General features: G+C 55.7%; 1 protein-coding gene across 7 annotated transcripts in view; it reads left to right on the top strand.

Moving 5' to 3' along the window:
- The window catches only part of BAIAP2 (BAR/IMD domain containing adaptor protein 2), a 44,288-nt gene that overhangs the window by 15,692 nt on the left and 2,903 nt on the right, over positions 1–25,693 (top strand). Inside the window, exons 4-15 of one of the 7 annotated variants that reach the window (XM_030506195.1) lie at positions 4,506–4,567; positions 4,868–4,939; positions 5,266–5,403; positions 15,647–15,799; positions 17,781–18,008; positions 18,632–18,833; positions 19,242–19,443; positions 19,552–19,620; positions 20,177–20,339; positions 22,076–22,110; positions 24,505–24,553; positions 24,852–25,348. In XM_030506195.1, the coding sequence (XP_030362055.1) occupies positions 4,506–4,567; positions 4,868–4,939; positions 5,266–5,403; positions 15,647–15,799; positions 17,781–18,008; positions 18,632–18,833; positions 19,242–19,443; positions 19,552–19,620; positions 20,177–20,339; positions 22,076–22,110; positions 24,505–24,532 (1,352 nt within the window). In that variant the 3' untranslated portion in view covers positions 24,533–24,553; positions 24,852–25,348. Of the gene's footprint in view, positions 1–4,505; positions 4,568–4,867; positions 4,940–5,265; positions 5,404–15,646; positions 15,800–17,780; positions 18,009–18,631; positions 18,834–19,241; positions 19,444–19,551; positions 19,621–20,176; positions 20,340–22,075; positions 22,111–22,697; positions 23,871–24,504; positions 24,554–24,851; positions 25,349–25,693 lie in introns of those variants that run through there. The other 6 variants (XM_030506196.1, XM_030506194.1, XM_030506193.1 and 3 more) reach the window with 6 other exon arrangements.

Here is a 25,693-nt window from a genome sequence, read left to right as displayed (position 1 = left end):
AACTGGGTGCACAGGGTGCTCAAAGGGGAACTGGTAACTGCTGGGCTGAGAGCATGGCTCTGCTGTGCCCAGGGGGGCGGGTTTCACCCTGAAGCAATGCTTTATTTACTAAAACATGCACAAGGTTGATGCTCTTCACCCTACTCCCCCCATAAAAAACCCCAAAGCAGTGGAGCTCTCCTGTCCAGCAAAGTCTGAGAGAAGGCATTTGGTTGCCTTTTTTGAGCAGCATCTGGTGCAGGGACCTCCTGGCCCCTTCTCCTCCAAGCATCCAGTGTTTTCACATCTCTGCCTGCCCTGGGAATGTGCTGGCACATCCCTCCCCGGGTTCAAGTGCTTGCTTGGCATCAAAGGATTCAGCTAACAGCATTTAACCAGCCATTGCAAAGCAGATTAATTTTTTTTCCCTCTTGAGCTTCTGGAGCTCAAACAATTTGCCCCTGTTATTGTCTATTGGTTTTTCTCATTAAGGAGCTAATATTCCTTTTCTGGAGCTTGGTTACTTCCTTGACAGCACCATCACCTTTCCTGGCCTCCCTTAAAAATAAGCCCAGCACAATGTGAAATAGTGGGGGAGCTGAGCCCCTGGGCTCTGTTTCATGCTCTGTATTTGGGATCTGGACCTGAATCTCCAGACCGAGTGATCTGATGGTGAGCGATGCTGACAGTGCTGCATCCCTCATCTTGCAGGAGCAAGGAGCAGTGCCGGGGAGGCTGTGGTGCTGTTTTGCTTGTCTAAGCACCGCCGGTGCCGGTGGCAGCAGGAGCTAGTGGCTTTGCCAGGGAGTTGGTCCCCTGGCCACCGGCTCCACTGCCCTTGCAGGACAGGCTGGGCTGCTTCAGCCCTGCACAAGCATCAACATGTTCCAGTTCAGAGCAGTTTGGCTCCGCTGCTGATGCAGTGTTTGGTGTTTCTATTCAAAATAGCTGCTATCTAGATGGAGAGGAGGGGAAATCTTGATGCTCTGAAAAGTCAGAGCAAAACCCTGTGAGATGGGTTCCTACTGCTCTGCCTTCTGGAGGGGCAGCTGGCTCCTGCGTGGTGCCAATAGCGATGGGAGGGATGTGGAACAACCTGTTTGCCTGTTCCTGGGTGTGGTAGGGAAGGGCCCACAATAGCCCCTACAGTTCTCCCAGGGCGATACTGTGAGTCAGACGTAAATAGCAGCTCCTCCTTCCCTGTGTGTGCTTGGCAGCCTGCAGGAAGGTGTGTGAGCTGGGTAAGGGCGGGTGAAACCCCGGCTCTGCTGTCCGGGCTTCCTTCTGCCTCTGGGCTTAGGTGAGACGTTAACCTTGGGTTTCTTGACCTATAGGATGTGCATTTTGGCTGCGAGGCTGGTGTGGCACTCACACCCTGTGCACAATGCACACTGTGACCCAAGCCCTTGCCCTGTTCTCTGCCCTGCTGCACTGTGGTAATCACTGTGTTTAACTTACAAATACCACTGGTAGGTGATGCAAAGTGCCCGTGGTGTGGGTGACTGCTGCTGCTGGGGTGTGTGCTGTGGTCCTGGCCCTGCCATCACGTCCTGCCAGTGCCACACAGTACCTACCATAACCATGATGCTGCCAGCCCTCCTGTGAGCTGGGGCCGGATTTAAGCTTCCACCTACCCTGGTATCTGTTAGTCACAGTTTAACTTCTGCCCTGCTGCACACTGGGTTAGTCAGATGTTTTAGGGTGAAATGTCTGTTAATGTCTAATAAGATTTTTAGCAGTGCTCTCGGGTATCGGGGTGTTGGAGGTGCTAAACGTGAATTCACACAGTGCCACAGCTATGATTTAGGGGATTTAGTTCAAATCCTGCTGCTCCACATGGGCTCCCGGTGATGGCAGAGCACGGGGAGCCTGGAGCGATCCCTATGGAGCCGGCTGGGCTGTCTCAGTCCGGGAGAGACTCCAGCGGAAGCTCCTGTGCTGCTGGGCAGGCATCCAGCCGCCTTCCTGCACCGCGCTGGCTGCAGCGCCGTGCTCACCTTGAGCTGCTCTTGGTGCTGGGCTGTGCTGGACCACCAGTGATGGCACAGCAAACTGGCCGTGGTGAGCACGGCAGCATCCCCTTGGCCAGGCTGGGACATGGAGCACTCGTGGCAGGGATGCTGTGCTGGGTGGGAAAGACTCCTCACTGCTGCTGGCTTTGATGTGGGGCTGAAACACCCCGTGCTCACCGTGATAAGAGCCATGGGGGTGGTGATGGAGGAGAAAGTCTAAACAAAGATGAGTATCTGTTGAGAGACACACCACGCACCTCCCTGGCTGCTGGGAACAGCTTAATTCCCTGGGTGAGGAATGTGGTGGGGGAAGAACCCTGTTGTTCTGGTGCAGGAGGTTGGATTTGGGGATAGGTGTATCATTGCTGAGCACTCTGGTTCCTGCTCCCCGGTGGGTTGGGAACTCAGAAATCCCTCAGCCAGCCCTGCGCTGGCTTTCCCAGCTGGGATTTCCACTCTGGCCAAACGGGAAGCGAAAGGGAGAGGGGGTGGTGTGAGCTTTGGGAATAACAAGCCAGCCACCCTTGCCTTGATAGACTTGAAACCGGAATCTCAGCCAAGCGCCGGCGTTGCGTCATCGCCTCCTTGCAGTGGGAATTTGTGCACTTCCCATGATTGAGCTGTCGCAGCCCGACCGGAGAGCAGCTTCCTGGCGGTGCTGCGGTGGTGACCCCTTGCCCGGACCTCCCCCTTGGTGTGTGCAGCTCTTCACCACAAGCGTGTGAGCACCGGGGCTGCTCTGCTTCATCAGCACCTTGTGAGGCGCCTGCAGGAGTCACAGCAGGTCCGTGGCTGTGGAACTTCGGGCACATGGTGTCCTGGTGAAGGAGCAGAGCTGCAGCCATGCCTGGTCACCTTTTGCTTTGTGGGATCATGGAATGGTTTGTGTTGGAAAGGACCTTAAAGCTCATCCAGTTCCAACCCCCTGCCACAGGCAGGGACACCTTCCACTAGAGCAGGTTGCTCCAAGCCCCTGTGTCCAACCTGGCCTTGAACACTGCCAGGGATGGGGCAGCCACAGCTTCTCTGGGCACCCTGTGCCAGCGCCTCAGCTCCCTCACAGGGAAGAGCTTCTGCCTTATATCTTTGTGCATTGCTGGGCACAGGGTGGCCCTGGTGACAGCACTGGGTGAGCACCTACCAGTGCCATAACTGGTTCTGTGGCTGCATCAGAGGGGACTGATGCCTGCCAAGGACAAAAAGGGATCAGATTTTAATGTTTGCAGAAGGTTTTGACACATGATGTATGGTGCAAAGTACAATTTGCTCCAGCCACAAGAGCAAAGAAACGTTGGGCCAGGTTCTTCCTGATCAGCCAGTGGTGTTGACACTTGGATGGCGCATGGCCAGTGTGTACCAGGGATGGGCTGACCAAGCCCAGTGTCCACCATCTGGTTTTGTGTAGGCTGAGGATCCCAATGGTTCCTTTGCACTGGCTGCTGAGACAGGAACAGCTCAGACACAGCTCATGGCTTTTAGTTCACAACCAGCTCCACGCAGGCTGGTTCCCTCCTGGGAAGCCTCAAGCTGCCATGCTTGGAAGTAAGAGCTTCCTAACTCTTCCTAACAAAGAGCTGATGGAGCTCAGCTCTCCCCGAGAGCTTGCTCTGATCTGGAGATGGTGCCTTTAGTCGTGCAGCAGCGCTGGCTCCAGTCCTACTAGTTCCTGTGTGTGTCTGGCTCCAGCCACGGGGTTTTTGCTGAGGCAGGACACGGCCCTTCCTCCCAGGAAGAGCGCAGTGGGTGTGTGACTCCATCACTGCCGCGCTGGACAAGGAGAATCGAAGGAAGAGGCGAGGCAGAGCTGGGATCCCTCGGCTGTTTGTGGGGCTGACCCGCGGCTCTGCCCTCGCTGCACGGCTCAGCCCTGAGGTCGAACAGGTCCAGTGGTTTTGAGGCAAATATCAACCGAGTTCTGTTTGCAGTTCCGTGTCTTGTGACCTGGACCGAGTCCCAGGGCTGTCCATCAGCTGCTCAGGAGAGGGATGTGGGTGCTCCCTGCTTGGCTTGGGGCTGTGAGCGCAGCCAGAGAGTGGCAGGCAAAGCTCCTGGCTCTAACGGTGCTGTTTAAGTTCCCCCCTATTGTTAGTGCAGCATTTCTTGACTCTGCTTGATCCTTTCAATATCTGGACAGTCAGGTTGAGATGAGGGACCTTTCTTGGTCCCATTGTTTCTGTCTCTTTGGTCACATCCCTTCAGCTGGGATAAGGGCTGGCATGGGTAGAGGTGACCGTAGCTGGGGTGGCCAATGGCCACAGCACCCTGGGTGCTGGCATCCCACTGCTGCTTGCCCTTGTTTCCCTTCATGCTACACAAGGTGTATGTGTTAGTCCAAGTGTCTCAGGTGAACACCTCGCCTACAGCTCCTGAATATGGGCACTGGGGCTACTTCAGGAGCATGCATGGGTTCGTCTGCGGTCCCCTCCATGCTAACAGGGTGCTGCCTGCCCCAGCCCAGGAGTGTCCCCCAGAGCTCGGTGCCTCAACCCCCCTCCCTGCATCTTGTCTTTGCAGGAGATGTGCTCTTCCAGATGGCAGAGGTCCACCGGCAGATCCAGAACCAGCTGGAGGAGATGGTGAGTCTGGGCATGCCGGGGTTTCCTCTCCTGGCCACGGGCTCTGCCAGTGCTGCAGCCAACCGAAATGGGTTTCCATGTACTGTCTGGGTGACACCAGCCCCTTGAAGTGGATTTGCTGAACTGCAGAGGGTCTGCTCTGCTTGTGCATCCACTCCTGCCCTGCTGGGTCCCTCTCTGAGTGCCTGTCCCTTGATGCCTCTGCTGTCATACAGACCCTCTCCCCTGCCTGCCCAGTGCTCCCCGGGCAGGGTTTGTCAGCCCTCCCCAAGGAACCGTGTCTTTTCTTTCTGCCTGCAGCTCAAGTCCTTCCACAACGAGCTCCTGACGCAGCTGGAGCAGAAGGTGGAGCTGGACTCCCGGTACCTGAGTGTGAGTTATGGACTTGTGTAGCCTGGCATTGGTTTGGGCATCACTGTGTCTCCCCTTCCTGCTGCCCAGCTCCCCACTCAAGGATGGTTGTGCCCAGACACTGCTCATGCCCCTGCTTACAGATAGGTCCTGGCCATCACACACAGAACAGTGTTTCCCCCAGTGTCACCCTTGCAGCCCCTGTTTGCTGTCTGGGCCATGGGGAACCTGTTTCTCCAAAAGGCTGGGGGGGTCCTGCTTGCTTCTGCCAACCCTTGGCAGCAGGAGCTGCGCCCAAGGCAGGGGTTTGGCTTCAGCTGCTCAGAGCTTTCTCCTGTCACATCCAGGCTGCGCTGAAAAAGTACCAGACAGAGCAAAGGAGCAAAGGGGACTCACTCGACAAGTGCCAGGCAGAGCTGAAGAAGCTTCGGAAGAAGAGCCAAGGCAGCAAAAACCCCCAGAAGTACTCTGACAAGGAGCTGCAGGTAGGACCCTGGGCATGGGGGGACATGAGCATCTCATCCTTGGGCCAGGCAGCAGGTGCTGGGTACCACGTGCTAGAGGTGGCCAGGTTCTTGCAAGCGTTCAGATACGGGCTCACTGTTCTCTCCAGAGGAGCGGGGGCAGCAGCATTAGGAGCGTGGTGTGGTGTGGGAGGTGTGGATAGGGAGGAGGTGGCAGCCCGTGATGGAGCGCGTTGGTCTCGTGGCTGCCCCGGGGGAGGACGGAGCAGGGGGAGGCTGACGGCAGACGTTGTGCCGGGCGGTGCGGTGGTGACGAACCTGCTCGATCCACCACTCCCGGTGCTCTTTAGCCTTCCTTAATGAATGAACCCCACAAGATCACTGATTTCTGTGGTGCCAGATCCACCTTCCTCTGGGTGGTGTTTGCTTCAGTATGTGCCGGGGCGGCAGCGTGTGCCGGGGCGGCCGCGGTGAATCACCACGGTGTGATCGCGGTGTGGGCTCCTTCGCCGACCACGTGCCGGTGGCTGATCAGGTTGTGGCTGCGCGGGGCCGGGGTCCCTCACGGCACATGCGTGCGTGGTTGGGCTGCAGGGTGGGCGCGTTTCGGTGGTTGGGGTGTTGGGATTTCCTGTAGGGATGGACTTGGGGTCAGGATATTGATGAAGAGGATCCAGGGCGCATCCCTGGCTGGTGCTGGCACCATGAGCGGGATGTGCCAAGGCGCTGCAGCACTCGGGTTACTGATGTGTTCACAGCAGGAGTTTGTCTTCTGAGGTCTCCAACCTTTAGTTCGAGCTTCGCCTGGAATGTGGGAATCTTAAATAATTGATGCACCTACGTGCAAACCTGCTCTGGCTGAAAGCACGGGTGCTGCTACTTGAGTTAAAGCCACCGAATGATTGCAGCACAAGTAGGACCTTGAAAAGGGGACAATGAACCCTGAAGCCAGAAATCCCTACCCCTGTCTGTGAGGCATGAGAGCATACATTGTGCTGGGACCTGTTACTTTGGATGCCATAGACCAGTAACGTGTCAGTGATCTGTGCCTGCTGAAGGGGATCTAGATGTTGGTGGCATTTCCCTCATGGGGGCTGTGTACAGGGTGGCATTTAAAGCCATCAGCAGATAGTTACCACAAAGGTTGTGCTGGGGAAGTGACATTAATTGCACTAAAACTTGGGGAATCAGTCATTGTCTTGGTAGTGTGAATCAGAGCAAGCACTGGAGGAGAACAACGCACCCGCCGTCACCCACCCCGGCTCGGCGTGCAGCTCCCGCAGTGAGACACGATGTGTTGCATGGAGCTCGTGGTTGTTCACAGCCCCGGGGCTGCGCTGAGCTGAGCAGGAACTGTTGGTGTGGCACAGGTTGGTGTCCTGCCCCGTTGGTGGGAGCTGAGCAGCTCGAACCGCCCCTAAGCAGCATCGTCTCCACCAGCCCTTGCTCTGAATTCCTGCTGAGCAGGAAAAGCCCTGCGAGGCTCAGCGTGGGGAGCGCGGGGATCAGACCTTTGTTATCCCCAAACTGTGAAAGCTGCTGATAGGGACAACAGAGCGAAACTGCTGCCAGAGCCACCCCTCTCCTGCCAAACCCCTCCCCGGGCTGCTGCCATGCCGGGATCCCCAACCCACACCCAGAGTCAGAGGAGGAGAAAATCCACCCCATTGATCGGCTTTATACAGTGGGAGAGGAGCGGTGGCTTGATCCTCCTGCTGGGATGTGGTGGGGATGGGATAGTCCTGTTAGCATGGGAGCTTTCGGCAGGGAAACAGGATCAGGCTTTCATTCTCTTAATCTTTCAGCAGTAAGTATTTAGGAAGCGCTTATCTCTCAAACAGCCTTATGATGGCTTTTGAGCTTAAAGAGCTATGAGACTGTTCCACTGCTTGCTGCTATTTTTTTCCCAACCTAGATCAAAACACGAAGTTAAATTGCTGAATTCAGCCAAGAGGGCAGTTTTCCCTCTCTTCTTTGCTGCTTCAGTGCTGGTATTCCCTTTCGACAGGAAAAAGAGGGGATTTGGGGCCACCCTTGATGCTGTTCTTACCTTTATGAGGGCATCAGAGAGCAGGGGGGATTGCTGCAAGGATGGGTCCAGCCCAGAGCTACGTTGGTGTTGGAGAGAGCTTTGTGTGGGGCTTAGTGAAACCAGGTTTAGTGAACCAGGAGCACCTGCAGAGCTGCTGGGGTTGCACTGAAGGGCTTTGCCCCTCAGAATCCTTTCTCACGTGGTTCAGTTTGTTTAGCTGGCCCTGCAGCTGGCTTGTAAAACCCCGGCAGCCTCCAAGGAGGCTGCTGAACGCACCTCGTGATGCTTGCGGGAAGCTGAAGACTTCATCAGGCTGGTGCCTGGGGACCACAGACTGATGAGCAGCAACTGGATGGAGCTCTCCTAATGGGCTGTTGCAGATGACTTGTCTCGTAATGGGGGGAAGCTGCTGTGGATGGAAGCGTCCTGGTAGCTGCATCAGTCATCATCTTCCATAAAGCAATAACATCTTATTCTGCTTTTGAAGACTCATCCACTTAAGCTACTGTAGCAGGCGGCAGCCAGGAGTCTGATGCTCTGTCATCATCCCTCTCTGTATTTAATGCTACGGGAAGCAGAATTGCTCCTTTCTGCCTTTTTACCACTTGTTAAGTGACCACATCTCGTCATCACCTGTGAGTGAGATGGGTGGGTGAGATGAGCATGGTGGGAGAGGCAGAGCTGTCCAGAGCTCCAGGATGTGGTTTCTGTAACATCACCTCACTCTGCTGAGGTGAGAGGTTTGTTCAGGCTCTGGTTTGCTGGGTGGCAGAGGGCAGCCCTCACCTGAGCCAGGTACCGGTGTGGTTTGGCTCCATGCTCTGCTAGATTGATCAGAAAGCCCAGCAAATCAGCCCAAACCTCTCACCTGTGGCTTTTCAGTTTAGATTAGCCCCCTTTATAAAGCAGAAATAAACGCTGATATTCAGCAGGCACTGCACATAACTGATTATCTTGTGGCTGATGGGCAGTAGCTTTGGGAACATGGAGGTTGAGGAGGTCTGCTCAGGATCAGGCAGCAGCCTGATGGTGCTCATGGACACTTGCAGGAGGTGTCTCCTGAGCTGCATCAGCTACTCGTTGCATGGTGAGAGCTGATCCAGGGTTGTCTGTGAGTCCCGCATCATCTGGCCACTGTCTCCTGTGCTCGTTTTGTGGAGTTTAATAGGTGAGGATGGGATTAAAATGGTTGAGGATGTAAAACACCTTGTGGTTTGCTGTAAAGACAACTCGTGTAGCTTAAAAGCAGCTCAGAGTGCAATTAGGCTGCAGGAGTGATTTTCCATCTCCAAAGCTTTGTCTGTCATGGTCAAAAGAGATGCTGTGGTTGTGGGTTGTTAGTGCTGAATGTCGCAATAAAGCCAGGCTTTTTGTTCCTTATGAATCAGTCCTGAGCTTTTGTTAAACACGAGGAATGAAAGCTGAGACACCAAACTGCCTCCAGTGTCTCATCTTAGTTATGTAGTTACTGGGGGGTTTTTTGACCTGTGTTGAGAACTGGGAGAATAAAGTAATCCCATTCACTTTGCGTCTTTTATGGAGAAGAATGAAAACAATATTAAGATGAAACAATCGGCAGGGAAGCTAAACTGCTGTAATTTCATTAAACGCTGCTTGTGATCAAGCTATGAAATCAAGGTCACGATGGGTTTAGGACCTTGATTGAATCAGCAGCTCAACAATGAAGTTATGTTGGTTCAAACTATTTATCAAATCATATTAGCTCTATGAACAATTGGATTTCTCCATCAGCCTGAGACAAAGCTGGCTGTAATTCATCCTAAATAGCGAAGCTGAAGGTGGCTGTTTGTGGTGAAAGGCTGTGCCTGACCCGGGCAAAAGGGGTTTTGGCACGTCCATGCCGGTTGAGCAGCCGCATTGGTAACTCCAGGGGGGCAGAGGGAGCTCCCTGCTCCTCCCAACCCTGCACGACCTGGGTCTTGGGCTGCGGACACTGAGCTCAGCTGCTGCCCAGATTTGTCTTTGTCCACACCTGCTCCTGTGGGAATATTTTAAGCATTAAATACCACTGTGCCAAATAACTTGGGGGATTTATAGGCTTTTGTAATTGAAACCTCATTTGATATTCCCATCAGGAGAAATAATTTTAGGTAGAGGTCAAGCAGCTCTAACTGATAAGGAGCTTGCACAAACCAGGTTACGAGGGCTTCTGTGAAAGTCAAATAGGGAAGAACTGTGTAAAAGCTCGGTGTCTCCAGGTAACTCTGAGTTAGGATGTGTGTCCAAACCCTGCAAATGTAGTCGGGGGTGCAGGGAGGGGAAATCTTAAACTTCTCTGGGCTGAAATGCCTCAAATGCCTCTTCTGGAAGCTGGTCTGCAGATCCCTGTGCCTGTTTGGGTCAGGGCCGTGTCTGAGGAGCATTTTGGTACCCAGCCTTGTTCATTGCTGATCAGGGTGTCCCTGTATTGAGGAACAGCTTAAGCAGCTGATCCTGAAACCCCCGCACAGCCGGCTGGGAGAGCGCTTGCCTGCTGTTTTGCTCTGTTTTATGTAATATCACATGTGTGCGTGGATGGCACTTTGCAGGAACAGTGCAGGAAGGCTGAGGCTGATGTCCTGATGAGCAGATGTGTGAGACAGGCAGCGTAACGAGGGGAGACAGCCCTTCCCGGGGGAGCAAAGGCAGGCTGGCATCCTTGGAGCAGGGCAGCTCTCGGGCTGTGCTCCCTGGGAGCTGCTCTGTATGGTTTCACCTTTGATATCCGTCAGTGCAGCAGCATCCCGGGGAGGGGTTAGGCTGCGGGATGGAGCTGGAGCGGTGCAGGCTGGTGGGCACCGCGGTGCTGGCCCTGAAAGGCCTTCCCTGGCTGGAGATGTTGGTTGGGTCTGGTACTTTATTTGCCTTACTACGAGAGGTTTGGTCTCCTTCCCGGCTATGCTCTGCTGGGAAGAGCCACTAGTATCCCAGGGCTTGAATCCATCACTGGACATTGCTGTGTCCAGCTAAACAAACCAACCAACTTGCCTCTCCATCTGTAACACACTTGGGTGATGATGGAGGCTGGAGTGTGCCAGGAGGCGACAGTATCTCCCCTCAGGCTGCTCCAGGGTCCACCAGCTTCCAAACAAGGAGTAAATTCTGGGAATAAGGAGAAGCTGTCTCCTTCCACGGGAGCCACTGGGGCTGAGGATCCCCAGGCTTCTTGTCTTCCTCAATTTGGCTATATGTTGTGCTAGGGTTTCAGCTGTTTTTCCTTGAGACTACTTAACAGCTTAGATTCTTTTTCTCTGTTAATCAGCCTAACTTCTTTCTTATTTTATCCTAGGACTTTCCAGTTATTCTTCCTTGTGGTTCCCTAAATAAATCCTCCCTTCTTTTGGTGTTTACTCCTTCCAACTCCTTCCAGCCTGCCACAACGGACTGGCATAGCCCACAAAGTGCTCTCCCTTCCCCTTTTTCCTTTGTGTCCTTCCTCTGACCTGTCCCTCCATGGGACCTGAGCTGTGTTTGGGGCTGGTGCAGAGACACAGTCCCCTTCCTGCTCTGCATCTCCTCATGCTGGCAGGAAGCATGCCCACCATGTGCTCCCCTGCAGTGTTACTGCCTGTCTGGTCTCAAAACTCATTGCCGTGCCCACTGTGCTGGCTGGTGACCCCTGGAAGGTGGCCTTGCTGCCTGCTGCTGTTTCCCTCTTGTTCCTGTGGCTGGTCCTTCGCTCAACCTGTGTTACTGGCTGTGGCAAATGCATCTCATGGTTGGTAAATACCTGTAATGATGATTTCCACAGTAGTGTTCATGGTGATTGGCATTGCCCTTGGCTCCTCTTCCTGACTCGTTTGCACGTTCCTAGATTGGGTAGAACAGTTTGAACTAATTTGTTTCTGGTAGGATGGGTGGTTTTTAAAGGCTTGACTGAAGCTCAGGGATGATGTTACCGTTTCACCTGCACTAACTACACCGATTGCTGTGTGTGCTTGAAAAGAACTCGGGTCTTGACATTTCTCAGATGCTTTTCCATCCTCACACACCTCTAGCTGTCAGCTTTGGAGTGGCGGTGAGAGGATGTCAGTGTAAGCAGCAGGGCCTTTGTGTGCCCTGGCTTTTCTGTGCCGGGGGTGACAGCGGCTGTTTGAGCTGGGGACTTTGCAGCATCTTGTTTCCTCTTTCATTTTCCTTGTCCCTAATGTACTGTCTGACCCGTTAGGTAACTTGATCTGGTTTCAGCATGGTCATTGCCTGGCTTTGGGGGGGACTCAGCGTGGCCAAGCTTTGCTCCAGCATCACTCATCACCGCAGCCAGGAGGGTTGAGCCAGTGGGTCCCTGGCTGAGCCACCACCACCGGAGCTCCCTGGGCGCTGGGACCAGGCTCCTGCCCTGGGATTGCAGCTTCCCCAGGCCAGGCAGGAGCCGTCACTCTGCCAGCAGCAGATCCTGAGCCGCGGCAGCATCTTAAACCAAGCCCCTTGCCCGGCGCTGCCGCACACTGACATTGCTAATTAGGTCAGCGGCTCCCGGTGCACTGGAAGTGATGTGTTCGGGGGGGCACGGGGGAGTTATTTGAGGTTTCTCCAGCCTAGAAACCCAGAAAAAGGTTTCTGGAGCTGTTGGGTGGCTCCGGCACGTGCTCCGGCTTCTGGCACGGCCGTGGCCACTGCGAGCACAGCCCTGGCTGGCTCCTGCCCCCTCAGGTGCTCAGGTCACAAATGGGGCTTCATTTCCTCCTTTAAACTGGGGATTTTATTTAGATGATGCTGAAAATCTGCGTTTGAAGTTAGTTGACAGCCTAAACCAAGGTCTGGATTTACAGGCAGTGCTTGAGCAGTACATGCTTGTTGGTGAGGGCTTGGAGAGGATGCTGCTGAGCCACGGAACCTGAAGACACCAGCAGGGAGGCACCTTCCCCTGGCCCTTACACTGCTTGTCAGGTCAAGCCAAGCTGAGAAATATGGGGTTTTGGGGGTTCAAAATGCAGGATGGCTGCAGATCCCCCCATTCCAGGGAGAAATGAGACCTGAGCAGCAGCAGTGATCCCAATTGGCACCGGGCTGCAGGTAAAGCGCTTCTCACCGGTTAAAGGCAGTGCTTCTGCTTAGCATAGAGTAGTGAGATCTTATACTGTGCTCTGTGTGTTACACTTTTTTTCCTGTGCATCTGGCATATTTAGCCAGGTTTTTATTTAAATTGCCTTTCTGTGCATTATTTGAAAGCCCATTGTCATTTTGAGCAGATCCAAAATGAAAGCTGTCTCGTGAACGAGGAGTGTGGCTCGCCATTTTGTAGTGTAATAACATGTAAACCAGGCTTGAATAAATCAATGGCACATCAAGCGTATTTCCATAAAGTATATAAAGTGCTGAGAATACTAAGTTTAGAGCACAGGCTCTCTGCTTGCAATTGGCATGTTCTAACTGGCTGCAGCCATTAAGACAAGCTTTTCTGTAGTGAAATAATTAAAAGTATACTAGCAAAACAAGATTGAAATCAGGGATGTAAATAAGGCTTTAATTTGCATATGTAAATCATGGTTAAAAACCTAACATTGCTAAGATGAGGAAGAATTTCTCCTGTGTTGCAGTGTATGGTGTGCTCAGGATGAGAGCTGAGCCTTGCCCCCCCACTGTACCTGGGCCACTGCTGTGTCTGCTCAGGGGGTTGTTATCCTAAATCATGGTGGGATGGTCCTTGTGCTACTGAGCTCAATTAGCTGGAGGTGGACTCATTTCACTCCTCACCTTCTTGTTCTTGATGGCCCACTTAGGAAATTAAGCAGGATGAGTTTAGGGTGTCTGGGTCCACATGGCTTCCGCACTCCTGTTTCAGGTGCTGTCAGGGTTGCACTTTCCTTCCAGAAATGGGGCTCTGCAGGAGGGAGAGCATCATCCCACCACTTCCTTCTGGAGAGAAGGGAAGGGGACTTTTTCAGGAGCTACATGTAGTGCAGGCATGTGGGGACAGTGGGGTTTGGTCCATCCCAAGGGCTGTGATGGAGGGGTTGGGGCGCTGGACCCTGTGGGAGCTGGAGCTCTCCAGGCTGGCGCTGGAGCACCCATCCCTCCTGGCTCCCATCACCACTGCTGACGCCTCTGGGCTCTGTCCTTGTGCTGTTCCCGGGGCTAATAATACCCAGGAGGAGGCGGTGTGCTGGGTCCTGAGCCCACTCCAGGGAATGATGCTTTCCCTGCTCGCATCCTCCCACAGCCGCCTGCTCCCACCCGCCGGCATGTGCCCGGGGCTGCTGCCGCCTCTTCGCTGCACCATGCTGGCCCTGGTGCCTCTGTGCCTGCTGCCTCTCCCAGTGCCCTCCCCTGTATCCCTGCCAGTCCCCATCCAGCTCAGCTCTCCCCGCGGCTTCACTTAAGGGTGATGCAAATACCTCCATTATTTCTGCTTCTGCACCCAGTGCTGCCAGCTCAGTCACCTTACTTCATTTCTGTTCCTAAATGCAGGTGTTTGCGCTGGATTTTCTCATTTGGGGAAAAAAATTCCCCTTAAAACAGGGTTCTTGGTCACAAACTGGGGTTTTACCCATTTCTCAGTGGCTCCCTTCTCCCCACCCATGTTGGTGTATGTGGGGAGACCCAAAACCCGCTGGGGCCAGCACAAGCTTTGCATGGGGTTTGCTCTCAGGAGGATGCTCTGAGCAAGGTGGGAGCAGTAGAAGGTCCAGCTCTGAAATAAGCCCCCTTTGAAGTCTGGGATGTCACTTAATCTCGCTGATTTTGTTGAGGTTTGGTCCAATTTATGTGCCTGCTAATAAATATTGTAACATGCTAAAAATAACTGTTAAACATGAAGAACTAAAGCTGCTTTGGGCCCTGAATTTCCAGTTAATTCCCTTCTCGGAGAAACTCAGACTTCCTGAAACAGGTTTAGCAGTGCCTGGGCTGCATGGATGGTTGTGACTTGTCAGTGTGGTGCTGCTGTCCTGGGAAGAGCTGGTGGCAAGGAGTGTTGGAGGGCAGGACAGCAATGGGTGAGGGAGATGCTCCTCTTAGAGGCTCAGTGGCTGCTCTCACAGTGCTACAAGGGTGGAAGCTCCTTGCAGAGGAGCTGGACACATCCCAAGAGGATTGAGAGAGGAGAAAGAGGCTGAGTCAGGGAGCTAGGGACATTTCATGCCCTCTGTGCTCAGGGATGGTGATGGTGTAGCCAAACAGCAGCCCTGCGGTCCCAGGCGTTGCTCTGAAGCCCTCCCATGTGCCACATTTGCACCGCCCGGGTCAGCCTTGGTGGCTGAGTTACCCCATCCCAGACCCATGTGCTGCCTCCATGCTCCATACGGCACTGGCAAAGCCTCTGTGGCACAGCCGTGCTGGCAGAAGCCACGTCGGTGGAGCCGGAGCATGTGCCAGCAGAGGAGCCTCCCGCTGCTGCAGGTGCTGGCAGGGGCCCAGTGTCTGCGCAGCCCTGGGATGCAGCATCAAGGAACGGCTGCTCTGGTGTCCCTGTGCTGCTTGTGCCCAGGCACGGAGGCGTTGTGCCAGAATGCAGCCCTGCCCTGGCACCGTCCTGGTGTCCCCAGCACTGCTCACCGTGTGGCTGACTGGCAACAGTCAGTTCAGTGTTGGTGATGGTTGTGTGTGTTGGTGATGGTTGTGTGTGTTGGTGATGGTTGTGTGTTGCAGGGGTTCAGTGCTGTCCCGCTGTGGTCCCCAGCTCTCAGCAGCACAGTCCTGCCCATCCTCACAGGCAGCGATGGGCAGCCAGCAGCGATTCGGCACAGCCACCAGCAGCAGAGGAGGTGCTGGGGGTGTTCAGCCTGCGCTGGGTGTCACGGTGCTTTGTGCACTGCAGGGATGAGTGTGGGGCTGTGGTGTCTGTTGCCAGCCCCGGGTGATCAGGGCACTCCCCTGTGCCGGTGCCAGTGCCTGGGCACAGCTCCGGGGCCTGTTTGGTGAGCAGGCGGCTGCTCCCGGTACAGCTCGTCCCGGCACCCGCGCGGCTCCCAGCCCACGTGCTGAGTCAGCGCCTCTGCGTGGGGGGGCTCTGGTGAGTAAAGGCGGGTTGGAGGCACACGTGTGTGTGTCCTGTGCAGGGGGGGCCCTGTGAGCACCCTGCCTGCTGCCCCATCACCACACCGCTGACCTCTCTCCAGGGGATGCTGCTGCACTGGCACAGGTTGCAACCTGTGGCAGGGGTTTGGAACTGGATGAGCTTTAAGTCTCCTTCCAACCCAAAGCATTCTGTGATCCCCTACCCTGCCCGCAGAGGGGAAAAGTATCAAAACAGTGAAGGCAGCCACCTTTCTGCTTCTCTTTCTGTTGTAGTACATCGAAGCCATCAGCAACAAACAAGGTGAGCTGGAAAACTACGTCTCTGATGGCTACAAGACAGCTCTCACAGAAGAGAGGAGACGGTTCTGCTTCCTGGTGGAAAAACAATGTGCGGTAGCCAAGAGCGCGATCACCTACCATGCCAAGGTGAGTCAGTCCCACTGGAGATGCGAGTCTGGTGCTGTGCTCCTGCGGCTGCTGGGCTGCAGGTCCCAGATGGATGCTCCTGTTGCCTATAGAGCTGTTGCCTATAGAACAGGCTGTGATATCATGAAAGCTGCAGCTGGTGCAGCCCTTGCAGCTCAGGGGACAGAAGGGGAGGAATATACCAGTGGGTGACTCATGAATAAGGTGCTCTGGAGACACGTGTGCTCTGGACTGGGAGATGCAGGGCTGCACCCTGAGCTGCCCTTCCTCATCAGAACAAAGGGGCACATCTCCCATGGGTGCTGCTCTGCATCTTAAAAGCAGATTCTGGCTGCAGGAGGTAGATGAGGCTGACACCAGTTTGCTCGAGTGCTGATGGTGGGTCCTGGCAGTGTGTCCTGCCATTTGGCTCACCCCAGCAGTGCCAGTCCCTCCGTCGTACAACTTCACCTATGCAGGAGAAGCTGTGGTAGGTGAATGGGGCTGAGTTCACCCCTTCTGCATGTTATGGTCACTGAGGTGTGAGGGCTCTGTCCTGGCAGGTTTCTCCTACCTGCTCATCGTTCCGGACAGGGGGGTTGGAACTAGCTGATCTTTAAGGTCTCTTCAAACCCAAACTGTTCTGTGATTCTATGACTTGTAAAAGCAGAAATGTAAAGCAGCAACATTCCTGCTTAGAGTCGGGCAGTGCTCTCTGCCTGCTCAACCTGTGCCTTACCCCCCGGCCTTACCAAGGTGGGGATTAAACCAGAGATCATACTGCTCCAAATCCCCTCCTTCCTGTTCCTGGCATCCCACGTCTCCTGGGCCAGGGGCTGGAGCTGCTGCCAGCCAGCCTGGGGAGCAGTGGCTCCCTGCACTGAGCCGGAGCAGAATCCATGCGGATGAGGGCTGGGAACGCCAGTGCTGCTCCCGCAGCCTCGTGCTCCCGTTGTTCTGGTTGTTCCCCACCGCCACCCCCCGTTGCTCACAGCATCCATCTGTCACCACCGCGCTTGGCACCGCGGAGCAGGAGTTTGGATTAGTCAGTGCTCTCCTCGTGCTGCGCTGCGGGCTGGATCCATGCTTGGCATATGTGAACCCCTCCTGTGGAGCAGGAGGGGGGAACATTCCCCCTGGGAATGGGGGGATCAGCAGGCATGAGGGTGCAGGCACCCGCAGTGTGGATACAGCATGGTGAACCCCAAAACTTCCTGCAGCAGCAGCACGTGGAGGGTGATGGTGCCGGGGGGACGTTGCGGGTGGCTCACCCAGAGCACGGTGGGTGTATGTGTGAGGTGGGCACCCGGCCCTGCTCCAGCCTGGCACTGGCTCCACTGCTGCAGCTCTAGGGGATACTGGCAGCAGCCACAGGCTGGGCAATGGGGCTGTGCTTTGGCTGGAGGCTGGTATTGGGGAAACATTCTGGGACCTTGACATGGCTTTCTGATCCGTGGGGACCAAGTTGTCTCCTGATGAGACTGGTTGAGATGTCAGTCAGAGGTGTCAGGTCTGCCCCAGGGCAGGGAACAGCAGGCTTCAGCTGCAGCATCCGGGGCCGGAGGTTGTCAGAGCCATGTAGCCCAAAACAAGAAGCTCATTCCTTGGGACATGGGTGACAGCACAGAGCATGGGCTGAGCCCTGCCAAGCCTTCGGGCAGGTTTATATCCCTGCTCGGTCCATTGGTGCTGTTCCATAAGGAGCCCAGTGGCTGAGAGCTGCCCCATGCAGGGTATGTCGGAATAAGCTGGGGAGATGAATTACCTTTTTCCTTCCCTCCTTTCCATTTTTCATGCCATCTTCCTGGCTCAGCTGCTGGCAGAGCTTGGAAGTGATAAGTCCCTGTGTTATCGCACCCGTGCATGCACAGAGGAGCTGATCAGTCTCGTGGCCAGGATCAGACCAGCTCCAGATCCACATGGTGCTGCCTGGGAACAGGGCAGAGCTGAGCTGAGGGGTTTCTGCACCCCTGTGCCCTCACACCTTGTTTCTGTGTTGCAGGGGAAGGAGATGCTGACACAGAAGCTGCCACTGTGGCAACAGTCCTGCTCGGATCCCAACAAGATCCCGGACCGTGCTATCCAACTGATGCAGCAGATGGCTGCCAGCAGCAATGGCACCATTATGCCCAGCCCTCTGTCTACATCCAAATCCAACCTCATCATCTCTGACCCCATCCCTGGTGCCAAACCTCTCCCTGTCCCCCCGGAGCTGGCACCTTTTGTAGGAGTAAGTATCTCCGTGGTGGAAGCTGTGCTGCCCTTCTGAGCAAAGCTGGAGGGACGAGCCTGGGCCAGTGTCACCGTTGTCCTCAGCAAGTTGCCTCTTGATGGACTGCCATTGATACACAGGGATGGGCAGCTACATGCATGTGCCACCCTGGGATGCAGGAAGGAGCCCAGCATGGGAATGGGCAGCCTGTCCCATCCTATCCCACCTGGGTTGCTGAGCTCCGGAGGGGCAGGGGTCCTGGGGGGGAATTGGGGAACCCACAAGCTGGACTCGCCTGGCCAGGCTGGTTCCAGAGCTGTGGGGCTGAACCGAGGTACCCCAGTAAGCATTGAGAGTGACCCATGGGATGAAAAGATCCCTCAGAAAAGAGTCCCCCCCAATGCGGAGGCATAAGCTGAGCTCAAGAGGGATTTATTAGGTGCAGGGCACCTTGGAGCAGTAAAACAGCATAGAGGTGACCCCATTGCTCCCCCAGAGCAGTTTGTCTCAGGTGGGGAGCTCAACCCAGCAGGTTGCTGTGAACCACCTCCCCTGGAGCTGTGTCCTGCTGCAGGAGCTGTGGTGGGATGCCTTAATGAAGATATTCCTCATCTTCCCCCCCTCCTCTCCTCTCTCCGTAGCGCATGTCGGCGCAGGAGGCCATGCCGGTGATGAACGGAGTCTCAGGCCCAGACAGTGACGGGTACAACCACTGGTCTGAGATGAAGCCAGCACAGCCCAAATCTTTATCTCCTCCCCAGCCTCAGAAGCAGCTGAGTGACTCTTACTCCAACACACTCCCAGTTCGCAAAAACGTGCCACCGAAAAACAGCTACGCCTCAGGTGAGGCTCCATCCATGCTCCATGGTGGTGCTGGGGATGCTGGTGGTGCTGGGGCAGAGACCAGCAGCATCCCACCAGCATCGTGCTGCTCGTGCATCTGAACCTGGGGGTTAGGAAGTGAGCAGAGCTGGGCTCTGCTGTGGGTTTTCCAGGAGGAAAGCCTTGAGGAATGCTGCACAGGGAGCTGCTCCCTTTGCCATGGCTGGTGGGTGATGCCAAGAGCAGTGGCTTTATCCTGCCTGGGCTGACGGTGGCAAAGTGAGTCACACTGAAGGTTATATTGGCACATGAGTTAAGATAAGCAGGGTTAGGGACCTGTCCTGGCAGGGCTGTCCTGCCTGGCTCTGCCTGGGTACGGCCGCGGGGTGGAGGACTTTGGGGTGCTCATTGGTCTCTGTCTCCCACCAGCTGAAAACAAGACACTGCCACGCTCCAGCTCCATGGCCGCAGGGCTCGAGAGGAACGGCAGGACGAGGGTGCAGGCCATTTTCTCTCATGCTGCGGGAGATAACAGCACCCTCCTGAGCTTCAAGGAGGGTGACCTCATCACGCTGCTGGTGCCCGAGGCCCGGGATGGCTGGCACTATGGGGAGAGCGAGAAAACAAAGCTGTGAGTGCTGGGGCTGTCCTTGTGAGCTGCTGCACCCCAGGAGCAGCCTCTTCTGGATCCTCCGTGTGTAAACGTGGGTTTGGCTTCATCCCTGCCTTTGCCTTGCAGGAGGGGCTGGTTTCCTTTCTCCTACACACGGGTCCTTGACAATGACGGCAGTGAGCGGGTCCACACGAGGTAGGAGCATCGTGTTGGGTGGGTGCCTCCACCACTCCCAGGGCAGGCTTGTGGGCTTGGGATGGAGATGAATGAAGAGGGACTTATTACAAGGGCATGTAGTGATAGAACAAGGGGGACTAGTTTTAAACTGGTAGAGCAGAGATTAAGATGAGACATCAGGAAGAAATTCTTCACAATGAGGGTGCTGAGGCGCTGGCACAGGGTGCCCAGAGAAGCTGTGGCTGCCCCATCCCTGGCAGTGTTCAAGGCCAGGTTGGACACAGGGGCTTGGAGCAACCTGCTCTAGTGGAAGGTGTCCCTGCCATGGCAGGGGGTTGGAACTGGATGAGTTTTAAGGTCCATTCAACCCAAAACAGTCTGGGATTCTATGAATAGTCCATCTTCCCCAGACATAATGCATGTTGTCAGGAATAACTCCCAGCACAGGCAGGTAGTAGCTGTCTCAAGTGGTCTTTGGCCATGGGGTCCCCCACTGCGGGTGGACGGGCAGCCTGGGGGTCTCAGCATGGGTTCTGCTGGTGCTGATGCCTCTGCTTTGGTTCCCCCCACCCAGCCTGCAGCAAGGGAAGAGCAGCAGCACCGGCAACCTGCTGGACAAGGACGACATCGCCATCCCGCCACCGGACTACGGCATGGCCTCCCAAGCCTTCCCAGCACAAGGTGCCAACACCTTCAAGCAGAGGCCATACAGCGTGGCCGTGCCTGCCTTCTCCCAGGTGAGCCCACGGGGCAATGGGGGCTTCTTCCACTTTGGGGGGGGGACACTTTATAAAGGGGAGATGCTTGAGCAAATCCCTGGGCGTTAGTCCCTGCTGGAGCCCGGCCCGGGTGTCCGGAGCTTCTCCATCCCACTGGTGGTTTTAAAGCAGGATGAAATGTGTTAAAGCGTGTTCTCAGTCCGCAGAGGGCTGCTCTCCAACCTCTGTTCGTTGTTTGTAGGACTACCTAATGCCCTATGGTTGTGCAATTAAAGACTATTCCAGTGGCCTCTGCCAACCACCCTCCGCTCACTACAAGCCTTACACTAGGTCGACAGCAGTAAGTCCGAACACACGCAATGTTTCCCTTGGGATTTACGGGCAGTTGGCTGTTTTTGCCTGGCGATCCATGTGCCTTGCCTGGGGCCACGTCTCCTGCTGAGCATCTCTCCTGGGGAGATGGGACAGGGGATGCAGGGATGCAGTGGGAGAGGAGAGCAATGAATGGGAAGGACCAGCCAGTTTGGGTCACCTGGGCAGAACGGGCAAGGCACAGGGAGCAAATGGCACAAAATGCCACCGTAAACCCCCAAAGGACAACACTTGCTGACTCCATGGGAGCCTCCCACCAGAAACAGGCTGCTCACAGGCAGCTGGAAGCGTTTTCTCTGGCACAGGCCAAGCCAAGCCGGTGATGGTCCTGTGGGGATGCTGGGGTGAGCGCATAGGACTGGGGCAGACCCTGGCCAGGGATCTGTTGGTGTCTAAAATGAGCTCAGGGCTTCTGAGATAATGAGATGGGAGGATGCACGTGTGGATGAGATCAGCTTTACCCAGGAGTCACTGATGTAGTGGGGCTTCCCCACCAGAACAATGAGGATGAGACACGTTGGCTTCCCCAGAGCACTTTGCACATACCAGCAGATGGGGAGAGGATGAGGAGGGGGAGAGGTGTCCATGCAGCACTCAACCCTTCAGCAGGATGCTCTGGAGAGCCAGCAGATCCAGTGGGATCTGGTCCTCTCTGCAGCCCCACTTCTTGATGTTTGCTGGGGTTTCTCAGCAGGATTTGCTGCTGGATTTGGGGTTTTGTGATTGGGAGCATTCGTGGGACCATGGGAATATGGGTCGCTGATCCATGGTGTATGGCCAGTGACTCCTGCTACTTCCTGGGGTGGTCCCATGTTTGGCCTGGAGAACAGAGCTGCTCCATAGTCATCCCAGGGCAAGGCCTTACCCAAGTAGTGATGTCCTCAAGGTACATCCTGCATCAGGGTACATCTGCTCCTCAGACCAGTGCAGTCCTTCCCTGCTGTACAGGCTGTTCAGTACCAGCTGAAGGAGAAAATGGTCCAAAACCCTGTGGGTTTCTGGTGGGAGTTAATACAGACAAACACCTTCCACAGAGCATTTCACTGGTGACTTGTTCAATCCCTTTTCAAGTCTCTCACACGTCGAAAGCAACTGGAGCTCTGCACCACGGTGGGGCTGGGCAGAGCAGACCAGGGCTCTCCTGCCTGTTGCTTTCCCTTGGCTTGCCAGATAAAGTCCTGCTCTGAAGAGAGTGGTGCCACTTTACTCCTCGATGCCTAAATCCCATTCGAATCATCTCCATCTCTCCCTTTCCACTCCAAATGCATTGGCCCTGGGTCCTGATGCACTTTGGTCTGTTGGTGTGACCCTCTGGTGGCACCTGAACGGGCTCAGCCCCACCTTCCTCACCCCTCACTGTGCTTCCTCCCTCCTCTCTGCAGGGTCTCGATGACTACGGGACGAGGTCCGTCAGCAGGTAAGACCTCACCTTCCTGTTGCATTACCTGAAAGTGAACTGTTGGTGTTGGCTCTGGGTGAAGCTGTTGAGCCATGTCCCCGTGGGGGTCCCTGCATGGGCTCCCCAGGAGACAGGCTGTGGTGGGGATGAGGCTGTGTGGAGGAGGACGTGGTGCAGGTCTTGTCTGAGCATGGAGAGACCCAATGTCTCCAGGGGAAGGCAGGTCCTGGGGCAGCCCCTGTGTCCCTGACCTCGCACCCTGCATGGGCTTGTGCTCAGAGAGAGTCGCATCTCCCCGACCTCCTCTGATAGCGAGGCCATGGAGCGCGCACACTGTTGGGGTCATTCCCCAGCACCTTCTCCCACCCAGCAGCTCCTCCATCCCCATTCCCTCTGCCTTGCAGCCCTGTCTCCATCTTGGGGATACCCCCAAGCACAAGGGCTGTGACACAGCAGTGATGGGCAGGGGCCGAGCTCTCTGCCCTGCTCCGGTGCCGGTCCCCATGGCACTGAATCGTGGAGCTGGGCTCCCGGGCACGGTGCTGCCTCGCGGTGCGTGCCGTGGTCCCGGCCCCTCTGGCAGTCTCCTGTGCTTTGTTCCGCAGCGGCAGTGGCAGTTTGGTATCAACGGTGTGAGGACACCTTGGCTAGCGGCTGCTTGGAAGAGCTTTCTGCTTCTTTCCCCCTTCTTTTTGTTTTTCTTTCCCCTTCATTTCTCTTTCTCTACTTCCTTTGGATTTTAAACTCTTGTGATCTTCAAGGAAACCATGGTGCTTCTCCACCCCTCCCCGGTGTTCACAGTGCCCTTGTTTCTGAAGCCTTTTTCCGAGCAGAAACTGCCGACGGGGCTGCGCTCACTTTGCAGCAGCCCGGATGCAGTTGACACGTTAGTGGGACCCGGTTTTTTGTACCCCCGTGTGACCGTTAGCGATGCACTATCACCCCTCCTCCGGGGCTGCCAGCGCCTCGCACGAGCCTGGACACAACCTCCCACACTGGAACAAATATGCATGGCCCCTGGTGTCCGTACTGTTACTGAGCATCCGGGATGCCCGCGCCCGGGATGCTGTTCCCAGCCTCATCCGCTTCCACCCAAGCACCCACTGTGGCAGCTTTGGGAGAAGGGGATAGCGCAGAGCCCCCCGCCCCGGCGAAAGGGCTGCTTTAGGGCTGGGGTCCCGCCGGCCGTGGGGTGCAGCCGGCAGCCCCCCTGGAAGGGTTATTCCTGGTTGTTTTATAAATATATATATATATTTTTTGTAGCAAGGTATTGTTACCTCACGTCAGCGCTGGGGCTGGTGCGGGGCCGCATCCCTACACCCGGCTTAGCCGGGGGGGGGTGGTTGGCAGCACCCGGGGGTCTCCCCTCGGCACTTGGGGTGCGGAGCCCTTCCCGTGGCCGTCTCCACTGCAAAGCTGTCCACGCTTTCTTTTTCTGATGTGATTTTTACAACCTGTCACATTGCCTGTTTACTGGGACATTGCTGGCAATAGACACACACACACACACACGGACACGGCTTTGTTTTCTATACTCGCCTATGGGCAGACTGTAACAAGACCCTCTTGCATCGATGTCCTTTTGCTAAAGATTTTTATCACAGGATATTTCATGCTGAATGACTAAATGTAGAAGGGGGGGGGTAAAACCCCACCCCAGCCTAGTGAAGCCTGTATGGAGATTGTAAAGTGCTGAAAACCCTTTTTTAAAAGCCAGAGAGAGAAATGTGCCCTGTACTGAGTTCTTGTTTGAATAAAAGTTTTATTTATTGCATTGAGCTGGGCCTCGGTGTCTTTTTCGGCTGCCGTGCCTGTGTGCTGCCCATCGCATCGCCCGCTGCACGTTGCCATGCCTATTTTTGTGTTCCCCTCTCCATGCCCGTGGCATTCGGTGGCTGGGGGACACCCGGGTGCCGCCTGCCCGCGCTCAGCCCCGAGGCTTTAAACAGCTTTTTGCTGAGCGGGAGCAGCTAAAACTGTTTAAGGGCTGGGTCCCTCCCCCGTGTGCATCTCGAGGGGAGGATGATGATGATGCTGATGCTGCGCTTGTCGCATGCCGAGGCTGCGGCTGCGCTTTCCCGGCGGTGGGAAAGCAACGATGCCGATGCAGGGGGAAGGAAGCTGCCCCCCTCCCTTCCGTAGCCCCCACCATGCCTGGCCTCTCCTCCCCGCAGGTGGCTCCTGGCTGGCTGTGCCCTTCCTTCCCCTCCTCGCAGCACCAGCAGCTCCATAAACACCACTTTTCCTCCTTTTTCTTCTTCTTCCTCCTGCTTCCTCTGTCCGGAGGCACTGTGTGTGGTGCAGCCGCCGGACCACAGCCCGGTGCCTCTCCTTAACCAACACCTTCTGTTCCCACCAAGGGGTCGGAGCGCATCCCAGTGTCCTCCAACCTGCCTTCTCTTTCCCTTGCAGCCCCGATGTTGAAGTGGCCAGGTTTTGAGGTGGCCCTGCCCCGTAGTTAGTAAGTTGATGGTCTCGGGGGGCCGAGCCCTGGGTGTGCTGGCGCTGGGCAGCGGGTGACGGCCGCGGGGCTGCGCGGGGATGGTACCACCGCTCTGCTTCCCCCCTGCACCCGGCTGAGCGCATCCCTCCCTCGGTCACCGCTTGTCCCGGTGGCGGGAGCTCCCGGTGTAACCGCGCTGCAGCTGCACGGCTCCTCGCACCGCCGCCACGCTGGGCAGCCCGCTGGGGCCACGCTTCCCTTGGGAATGCTGAGCTGCTGCTTCCCTGCTCCCCATAACAAGCCTCTTTGGTTGTAGGTGTCCAGCGACCACTGTCCCACCAGCGCCCAGTCGCTGCATCGCTGTACCCAGCCCTGGAGCACATCCACACTAATGTCAAGTTCTTTGAGCAGCTTCTTTTGCTTGTAGACTACCTTTAGGACGTGTCTCAGGAGCCTCCTCATCCCGGCCATGGCCCCAGGGCAGGGATGGAGGAGTTTCCCCAGGAGCCAGGACACACCTCGCTGGCACTGCAGAGCCCAGGAGAGCCCCTTCCCTGTTTCTCTTTGATCCATGAGCTGGTTTTCCTGCCGGAGCTGTGGGCTCCCATCCCAAGGGCTCTTCTCTGCCAGAACAAAAACAGTTAAATAACAATCCCTGGTGACTCATCAAAGCAACCTTTCCTCTCCCTCCAGTCCTGAGAATCTATTTTGGCATCCTGGGGGGAAAGTGATCTAAGAAGCTGCATTAATTAGGTGGGAAATTAATTACCCTATTTTTAAGCAGAAGCCATTTCTCTTCTAAGGAAAGCAAAAGCGGATTTGGAGAGGTGAGGGATGGGAGGGGAGCAGGGCTGGGGGAGGCAGTAAGTGCCTTTCAGGGGGGTGGCTGGGGCTGTCCCCAGTGTCCCAAAGCTGCATGGCTCCAGGTGGAGGTAGCTGGTAACCACGTCTGCTCCTAACATGGCTTAACCCTGTGGTCATGTTTGTCTCGCTGACACTTACCTGCACCCATGTCTGGGAATGGCAGGGCTGTGACCGGCCGGTGACCCAGAGGTGGCTCTGCTGTGGTTCATGGCCATTGTCTCCGTTGCAGAAAGGAAAAGGCTTGTGCAGCTCGCTGGGGGCAGAGGAAGGGCTGTCTGCCTGCAGGCACAAGGG

The sequence above is a fragment of the Strigops habroptila genome, chromosome 14, assembly GCF_004027225.2.
Source record: "Strigops habroptila isolate Jane chromosome 14, bStrHab1.2.pri, whole genome shotgun sequence".
Lineage (NCBI taxonomy): Eukaryota > Metazoa > Chordata > Aves > Psittaciformes > Psittacidae > Strigops > Strigops habroptila.
This window is presented reverse-complemented; position numbering and strand designations above follow the sequence as displayed.